Raw genomic sequence first — 9,547 nt, 5'->3', positions numbered from 1 at the left:
TGCAAATGCATATAGGCTTCTCTGCAGGTCTGTCCTGCAAAAGGTCCAATTCAACAAGATGGTGACTTCATGAAAATGTATATTGCTGTTAAACAAGCCTCCTCTATATTCTTACTTTAATGTTGTAGATTTTTTCTATCGCCTGAGGATTCTTGCAGGAAGCAGCCAGAGCGTACACAGTATCTGTGGGAATACCACACACACCCCCATCCTCGAGAAGTCGAGCTATCTTCAACAGACCGCTGGTGAGACGCGAGCTAGCCACCAGACAGGACGGCTCGTCACAAGCTTCCTCTTTCACTTTTTCCTAAAACAAAACACACACACACATTTTTATTAATTATTCACGCTGATTCTTAAAGGTAGGTCAATCTAAACTTCAGTCATTACCTTTATTATGGGAGGACCCATTGGGATCACTCTTTGTGAGAAGATGCAGTTCATCAGTGAAGCCAAGGTGCCATAAAAGCAAATGATGGATACCAATGCAAGCATGGCAACTGCAATACATCGTTTCTGGATGTTAGACTTTATTTGTTCTGATGAGAGTCAGTATCGTAAATACATAAAGCTGGAGAACAGCTGGGCGACTGAGATGATTGATACCCATGCAACTCCTAAACCAAACGATTTCATGTACCCAAAGCTGTAGAAGGCAACGATGAAGGGAGCAATAGAGTCACAGAAGAAACCCAAGGCCATGGGCTCTGCATATTTTGTGTTCTTCTTCTTCTCTTGACCAGGTTTCTGAGCACCTGTTGAGTTGGTGGTTCCTAGCAGGAGAACATTAAAGAGGGGGGTCCCAAAGCCTTTAAGAACTAGACGTTGAGTCAGCCCTTTGATGAGTAGAGCAGCTGAACCGTAGATGGCAAAGATCAAAATGAGCAGCTCCAGAACCCCAGAGACCACCAGAGCCCAAGGACCTGTCACCAGAGCTGCTGCTTCAAAGATCAAAGTGGCCGTGATGGCTCCAAAAACAAAAGGCATGATGTAGTTGACCGTGGCAGAGCAAAATGCCAGGATAAAGGACAGAAGGATATAAGGGATCAGACCAGCAATGGCTGACTCTTCTATGGACACACATAAGTGGCACTGTGTTGAGTTTTGAAGAGAAGTGTTGACCATGATGTTGGTGGTTGAACCATTGAACATGTGCTCTGACACTGGTGGTATAGTCTGATTGTTAAATAAAGCACCATAGTAGATTCTGGTCGCCCCATAGCTACCCCAAAGGGCAGCGTAGCCGATGAAGGCAGTGCCACTCAGGTGATCGTACTTTCTAAAGGAGAGCAGTCCAGCCACCAGCTGGCACAAACCACCAATCAGGATGAGATGAACACCTGGAAGAAGTGTTAGAAACTGCTGTAAGCCACCTTCACAGGTTTATATATGAATAGATATTTGTTTTTATGTCAAGAGTTTTACCTGCAAGTATGTTCTCCACTCCAACTGGTTTAATGCCGGTGTGAGCTGTGCTGAAGTTCTGTAGAAGTACAAGGAATGCGCTGATCCCATTGGATAACATTCCTAACACTCCTGGTTCTCCATAGAAACTGGCAGGAAAACCGTCTGAGGCTGCCATGGTGTTTCAGTAGACAATCTAGTCAGTACAGGTAACATATGATAAAAGTCTAAAACGGTAATCCTCAACAACAACATTTATATATGAATTTTAATATGACTGTATAATATAATATAATATAATATAATATAATATAATATAATATAATATAACATAAAACGGTCCTTGCCTGTCATAAGTAGGCTGAGCCACTCTTGTCATGTAACTAATGTAAAAGACATTTATTACGACGCTCCTCTAACAGGCTCTCTGAAGAGGAAGAATTTATTCTAAATGAAAACAATTTTATCAATAGAATAATACCCCTAACATTACTGTTATTTTCATGTTGTTGAAAAACTACAGGATATTGCAATAATAGTTTTAATATTTATAAATAAGCTCTTGTCAGGGAGCATCCTTTATGCAGATTTAGGTCTGATTCAATCTACAAAGCAGAGTATATAATAATCTAGCTACAGGTTTAAGGATTTTTGATGGGTGACATGCAGAAACAAAATATTTACTCCTGTCAGCAATAAAAGAAAGAACAAAGTTTTACCTGTTGAAGTTGTTCAGACTGATGGAAAGCTGAGTTGTGCTGAAGGAGGGACGAAGGTTTGCCTTAAATATGATCTGTTTGTGTAAAGGAGGAGTTACTGAGAATTCCCCACTCTGTCACACAGCAGCATACTTACAGGTGACATCACTGCCTTTCACTTTACACAAAAGTGGCTTTTCCTCCTTCTTTCTCCTTCCTCCCCCTCAAGGCTATTGATGATGGTGAACGTTACACCACAGATAATGACCCGGGTGGAAAAGCCTCATTCTGATGTGATGCAGGATTGCAAAAGGAACCTGTCCTTCCTGCTCCTTTGGTGTTTCCGGTCATTGTAAGTCCTGGACTATATAAGGCAGGTGGATTTTCAGCCACAAAAGCATCAGCACCCTTCACTGCTCAGCTGCTGCATCCAAGAGAAACAAGAAACAAGATCATTGTGACAGAAACTTGAAGTCATGTTCTCCACGCTACAGGTAAGATTACAGACATATTTATGCTTTTAGTCAGTTTTCAGACTCTAAAAGTGATGGTTTTAAGTCCTTTTCAAATAAAGAAGTCATAAAAATATCTAAAAGTAGAGGTTTGTAGTGCAGCCAAGGCAGGGAACTATAAAATAACTCCTGCTAATTGTTGAGGAGAACACTCATGCTGGGAAACACCTGTTACACCTCTACACTGGCTCTTTCAAACACAAACATTAGATTAAAGACGTGAACAAGTTAATGCAGGAACTCATCAGCCTGTAGTCATCCTGAGATGTGAAAAATAACTGAAATGCTTTGTTCTGATTTATGTTTTGTCCCAAAGAAAACCATCAGACCAGTGCGGGCTGCCAGAAGACTGCATAACACTGCAGTGGAGGGTAAACAGATATGCTGATTTTGATTAAAAATAATAATAATAACCTTAATTAATAACCTTTATTAAACAACTTTTATCTTTTCATTCCTGCAGTCCAGAAGCACCCAGCCCCAGAAGATACGGTCACAGCCAGTTTTGGGAAGTTCATCAGTGAAATAAAGCCTCAGCATTTGTCTCCAGTTGTGCTCCATCGCAGCAAAAGGATGGTGCTGGACAGCATCGGGGTCGGACTGATAGGGAGCAGGACAGATGTGTTTGAGCTGGCTCTTCAGTTCTGCCAGGTGAGGCAAAGTGAAAGTCTGAGTCAGGTCCAACCCAAATGTGTCCAGAACAGATGAGTGAATGTAGGGTTGTTTCTGTGTTTGTTCTTAGCACATGTATGCTCCGGATCACATCAGCTCTGTGTACGGACGCAGAGGGATCAGACTCTCCCCAACACTGGCAGCTTTCGTTAATGGAGTAGCGGTGAGAAACATAAGTGGAAAACAACCATATATAAATAACCACATAAACATCAGTGGAAACATTTTGTATAAACAGCTTTTCTCAGCTGTTGGTGCAGCGTGGCTCCCAAAGACCACAGGGTTAGGATACAGAAATAGCTGGGTTCTGATCTAGTTATGACCCTCACAGAAAAAGTTATTATTCTGACTCCTTTCAGCTTCAGTATGATGAGACACAAACTCTGGTTGCTTCCAGACTCATTCCATGGACTTTGACGACACGTGGCATCCAGCCACTCATCCCTCAGGAGCTGTTCTCCCAGCTTTGTTTGCTCTCAGTGACATGATGCCGGCTAACAGCAAACCAAGCGGTCTGGACTTCTTACTGGCCTTCAATGTCGGCATTGAGATCCAGGGCCGTCTGATGAGGTTCTCTAATGAAGCACGCTGCATTCCCAAGAGGTCAGTGCCTCACAGCACAAGTCAAGCTTGAACCAGAAAGTCTGGTTTTAGCACGATCTTCATGAACACGTTCGTTTAAAGACGTCCTTGTTTGACTGTGCTGATCTCAGCACTGAGGTGTAAGAGGCCGTTTTAGTGATGTCAGTGTAATGATGCTTACTGTAGGAACAGCAGGGGCTCTTGGTGTAACGTTAACAGAATTAGCACAAACCAAACCCTTCATCTGGTGGGTGTTTTAGAAACTCAGGTGACCTGAAACGAGTTAAATCAATTCATCTTGTTCTAAAGATTCAACCAATAGAAACGTTCTTATGTGGTGATGCAGATCAGTGATTGTTTCAGTTACAACAGAATAAATGTCCTAACTGAACTGTGTGTGTGTGTGTGTGTGTCTGTGTGTGTGTGTGTGTGTGTGTGTGTGTGTGTGTGTGTGTGTGTGTGTGTGTGTGTGTGTGTGTGTGTGTGTGTGTGTGTGTGTGTGTGTGTGTGTGTGTGTGTGTGTGTGTGTGTGAACAGGTTCCATCCTCCCACTGTGGTGGGTCCTATGGGAAGTGCAGCAGCCTGTTCTCGTCTCCTGTCTCTGGATCCGTCTCAGTGCAGTCATGCCTTGGCTATAGCAGCTTCTCTAGCTGGAGCTCCGATGGCTAATGCTGCCACTCAGTCCAAGCCCCTTCACATCGGCAACGCCTCTCGTTTGGGGCTTGAAGCTGCTCTGCTGGCCTCCAGAGGCCTAGAGGCCAGTCCTCTGGTCTTGGATGCTGTTGCAGGAGTGGCCGGCTTCAGCGCCTTTTATGAAGATTATGTTCCTCAGCCATTAGAGTCACCTGATGATGGTGGACATGTGTTCCTGTTAGAGGAGCAGGACATGGCTTTTAAGCGTTTTCCTGCCCATCTGGGGATGCACTGGGTAGCTGATGCTGCAGCTGCAGTCCATGAGCTCCTTGTGGGACATGGTCTAGGACAGGTGTCCCCACATCAGGTCCAGGACATCCTGCTCAGAGTCCCCCAGTCTAAATACATCAACAGGCCTTTTCCCGAGTCAGAGCACGAGGCACGCCACTCCTTCCAGTTTAACGCCTGCAGCGCTCTGCTGGACGGTGAGGTGACCGTGCAGTCCTTCAGCCCGCCCGCCATGAGCCGCCCAGAGCTGCACTTCCTGCTGAGCCGTGTTCGCATGGAGCATCCTGAGGACAACCCCGCCAATTTCAACCGCATGTACGGAGAAGTCCAGGTGACTCTAGTTGGAGGAGACATCCTGAAGGGCCGCTGTGACACCTTCTACGGCCACTGGCGCAACCCGCTGACAAACGAGAGCCTGAGGAAGAAGTTCAGAAGCAACGCAGAGGTGGTGCTGCCATCAGAGAAGGTGGAGCGGCTGGTGGAGGTGGTGGAGGAGCTGGACAGGCTGGATGATTGTGGAGCTCTTCTCTCACAGCTGCAGTGATCAATAACACTGAACAATAAGGCAACAATCCTTCAGCATAGAAATAAGAATAATATTATTTTTATATTAATGTTCTGAAATGATCTGCTTAGTGTAGACTGGAAATAAACACATTGTCATGTTTTTCCTCTGGAATTTTCCTCAAGCTGATGTTTCCTCTATTCTTCAAGATTGTCTTTTGGTATTGAATTCTGTTTTTATCGTAACAAAATTCAGATAAAAACATGACTCGTGTGTGTGTGAGTCATATTTCTTGTTTAATGCCTGTTTTTATATTAATATTGTTAATCTATGAAAATGTGTTTCCTGCAACCTTTTCTCAAAATGTGTACATAATAAAGTGTTTCAAACATGTAAAACACATGGTCATAAAGTCACCTGTGTGTGTGTGTGTGTGTGTGTGTGTGTGTGTGTGTGTGTGTGTGTGTGTGTGTGTGTGTGTGTGTGTGTGTGTGTGTGTGTGTGTGTGTGGTCTCTTCGACAAGGGCATGTCATTCAAATCTCACGTTAAATTGGTTTGTAGGATTTCCTTTTTCCACCTTTGGAATATTGCTAAGATTAGAAGCATCCTTTCCAGGAGTGATGCTGAAAAACTAGTTCATGCATTTATTTCATCAAGACTGGATTCTTGTAATTCATTACTCTCAGGAAGTCCACAGAATGTAGTTAAAAGTATTCAGCTTGTCCAAAATGCTGCAGCAGGAGTTCTGATGAGATTTAAAAAGAGAGATCATAACTCTCCTGTGTTAGCTTCCCTACATTGGCTGCCTGTTTAATTCAGAATAGATTTTAAGATCCTCCTTCTCACATATAAAGCTCTTAATAATCAAGCTCCGTCATACATCAGTGACCTGATTGTTCCATACGTTCCTAACCGAGCACTTCTCCCTCAGACTGCAGGTTTACTGGTGGTTCCCAGAATATCTAAAAATAGGATGGGAGGCAGATCTTTTAGCCATCAGGCTCCTCTCCTGTCGTTAACCAGCTCCCAGCTTTAGTCCTTGAGGCAGACTTCTTGTCTACTTTTAAGACTAGACTTAAAACATTTTTATTTTGATAGGGCCTAGTTAATATCAATGGAAACTTCAGGGTTGATGTTAAAAACCCTGATGTTGTTAGACATTGTGGTAGAGGGGTAACATAAAAACTGGTGCGGAGAAAGGGTGAGTGTAAATAAAATGTATTTTTATTAACACAGGGCTAACACAATTACTCAGTCCTTGACTGGAAAAATGTCAAAAAACAATTACACTCGGATATAACTAACGAAGGCGATGGAGAAAACTCAAAACAACTGAGACAAACTGTCTCAGGGAAGAAAACACGAGAATATCGGTACTAAAGAAAAAACATGCCGGAGCTAACTAACTAAAACAAATCTCGATGGCTATAACTATGATAAATATTATTACTACTAGCAAAACTTAAAGAGAGCTCTAAGGCTGAAAAGAACTGAAATTCAAGCACTAGAGCAGACGAAACATGGATCACTAAACGAAAACAGCTAATAATTATTCGAGGATTAAATGAAAAGAACTATCTATTCTAATTATCACAGTCATAAAAGTTCTTTATCCAATTCGAAACCGTAAGTCCACAAAGATCCACACCGAGGAGAGAAAGACAGGGTGTTAAGCTGTGAGTCTCTCCACGAGAGCTGAAAGCTGCAGTCCTTTAAACCATCGGTCTTCATTAGTTGATTGTATGCAGGTGGAACAGCGAAGGCGGGCAGAGGTGGAGGCCAGCCTGACGAGGACCCGTCCAAGGTCCTGAATGGCATGGCGGGAGCAGGACTGGGCCATTCAAGGTGCAGGAGCCCAGGATTCATAACAGTTAAACATGGCCTAAAAAAGATGTGAAGTCCTTTGCATTTGCAAAATACTGTGTTAAAGGAATAACCAAAGGGAAACAGCCAAAAATGTGAAAACAATTTATATTGTGTCTCCATGTTTCTGCCCTTCCCCTGAACTTCAACTGTGAGTCTGGGCTGATTCTGTCCACCATCTCTCAGGCTTTTGTGGTGATCCATCAGATCAGAAAAGCTCCACAGAATGACGTATTAAATAGGGTGACCATACGTCCTCTTTTCCCCGGACATGTCCACTTTTCACTCTCTGTCCGGGACGTCCGGTAGGGTTTCCTACATGGAATAAAGTGTCCTGTTTTTCATCCAGGAGCAGGGATCGACTTATGGGGTCTATATCTTTCAGGGAAAGATCCAGTTTCTACCATTATTACAATATTTATGGACTCTCAGCGTAGCGGGATTCTGTTGAGCGGAGAGGACGCAGAGTGCTGATCGTTGGTGCGCGCGCTGCGTCCGGCCCACGATACATTCACAAAGTGGCACAACAAAACATTATTATTAACACATGATCATTCGTATCTGTTTAAATCCTCTGGTATTCTGTCTTTTAATCATTCCTGACGCACTCCACTCATCGTGTGCTGCGGTGATTTCACCTCACTGAGGCAGCATCGAAACACGCACTACGCTTTGCGGTCAGGAGATCCCTTTGATCTGTTTAGTTCAAAAGTAACTGATGAGGTGAAAAAGTAAGAATCCAGGCAGCAGTTTTTCTGGAGAGTTTAGAGGAGATGCAGGAAGATGGGAAACAGACAGGACAGGAAATAGTTCAATAAAAACAAGAAAACAAAGCAAAGTGTTGAAAAGTAAAATGTAGGTAGGTTTATCCCCACAACACGTTTTTACCTGTACAAAACTATAAGTTACACACATGTAATATTTATACATCTGATACAATTCAGATCACCTTCAAAACTCAGACAAACCCAGGGCCGTTTCAAGGCATTTTGGGGGGCCAAGGCAAAACAGAACACCCCTCACCCCTATAACTGGGCTCCCCAGAAGTTATACAGTGTTTGTAAAAGCATCTCAGACATCACTGACAGCTTCTAATATTGTCAGACGAAAAACAAAATTGTCGGACACGCTGTCATCTGTTTCTTTTCTAAACTCACAAACAGCGCCGGCGCTCCACACACGCACACCACGCACAGCGCTTAGGGCACCACGCGGGGGGAGGCGCACCAAACGCAAGCTTATGAAAAAATAATATATATGATAAAGACAGATTTCAATTAGAAGATGTGCAAAGCAAGTTAACAGCATGTTTATAGAGAGAAAACAATACAAAAAGTAAAGGAGATGGACCGTGTCACACCGTCCCCCCACCCCACCCCACACCCCAGCAGTACACCTGCGGAGGATGCAGCGGGCACAGTCATGGCTCCGAAAAGGCTGCAGGAGTCCGGGGCAGTAAAGAGACAAAAGAAAAAACAGCGGGATAATGCTGTTTCTTTGATTGCAGGTAAGACAAGTATTTTAATGGAAATTCTTGCTTTTTTATCCATTTCTAATTCTAAACACGTGTGATCAAGTTCAGAGGGTCGTTTGACCTAGCTTAAATTCGGACTTGTTACTGCTGTTAATCTGTTTTTGGTCAAATTTTGCCTAGTTTGGTAAGCATGCTGCTTTTCAGGACTTTTATTCGGTGTTTTTTGCACTCTGCTTCCGCACATTTAACATTTTGACTCTATCTGCATGGTTTGGGCAGATTTCGTACTCTGCTTCTCCAGTCTGTTAAAAGTATAATGCGCCACTCTGTCCCGCAGCCTCCCGTCCACCTACCGGGCGTTCATTAGTAGCTGAGTGAGAGAGGCTGAGAGGGAGAGAAACAGAGAAGCTTTAGAGATTTTTTACTGCTGGAGGAAAAAAACGTAGCAAGTCATCATCTTCCTAAATGCAGTTATTCTCTTCTGAATCAGCACTTCTTTAAAGAAGAAGAAATAGTTAAATGCAACAAAGGGAAATATCCTTTTATTCAGCCTGTTCATGTGACTTGTATCAACAAATAAGTCTGAACAGTGTTAAAGGTTATTAATCTAAAAAATAGACCTTGAAGAGTTAGAAAATGTGTTTTAATAAGTTAATCTTAAAACATCTTTCTCAAGTAAAATAAAGTTTCCTCTGTGAGGTCAGATAGGCCCATCGGTGCTGTTTTGAAACAGAAATAAACAAATGAATCATATTTGTCCACCCAAATACTTAAATATCACAAAAACAGGAAGGACAAAAACACTGTCAAGGTAAAGACATTTTATTTTTAAATAAGCAGCTGTTTGTGATTAATCATGAGTTAATTTTGGACATGATTTATATCATTATTAAACAGCCCATGTGGCCTATAGGC

At 42.9% G+C, this 9,547-nt stretch overlaps 2 protein-coding genes across 2 annotated transcripts; one reads left to right on the top strand and one right to left on the bottom strand.

The window, feature by feature from the left end:
- Positions 1–307: 307 nt before the first annotated feature.
- On the bottom strand, positions 308–1,584 carry LOC139071284 (uncharacterized). The gene is made up of 2 exons (XM_070553858.1): positions 1,426–1,584; positions 308–1,340 (listed from the first exon to the last, which is right to left on the bottom strand). Exons 1-2 carry the CDS (start codon positions 1,580–1,582, stop codon positions 550–552), a joined length of 948 nt encoding a protein of 315 aa, XP_070409959.1. The 5' UTR covers positions 1,583–1,584; the 3' UTR covers positions 308–549.
- A 1,096-nt stretch (positions 1,585–2,680) lies between these two features.
- Positions 2,681–5,521, top strand: LOC139071268 (cis-aconitate decarboxylase-like). Its single transcript, XM_070553857.1, has 5 exons — positions 2,681–2,985; positions 3,078–3,265; positions 3,357–3,449; positions 3,684–3,889; positions 4,406–5,521. Exons 1-5 carry the CDS (start codon positions 2,898–2,900, stop codon positions 5,331–5,333), a joined length of 1,503 nt encoding a protein of 500 aa, XP_070409958.1. The 5' UTR covers positions 2,681–2,897; the 3' UTR covers positions 5,334–5,521.
- Positions 5,522–9,547: the final 4,026 nt, after the last annotated feature.

This window comes from Nothobranchius furzeri, chromosome 1, assembly GCF_043380555.1.
Source record: "Nothobranchius furzeri strain GRZ-AD chromosome 1, NfurGRZ-RIMD1, whole genome shotgun sequence".
In the NCBI taxonomy this organism is placed as follows: Eukaryota; Metazoa; Chordata; class Actinopteri; order Cyprinodontiformes; family Nothobranchiidae; genus Nothobranchius; species Nothobranchius furzeri.
Note: the sequence above shows the minus strand (reverse complement) of the source record. Positions and strands in the feature narration are given on the sequence as shown.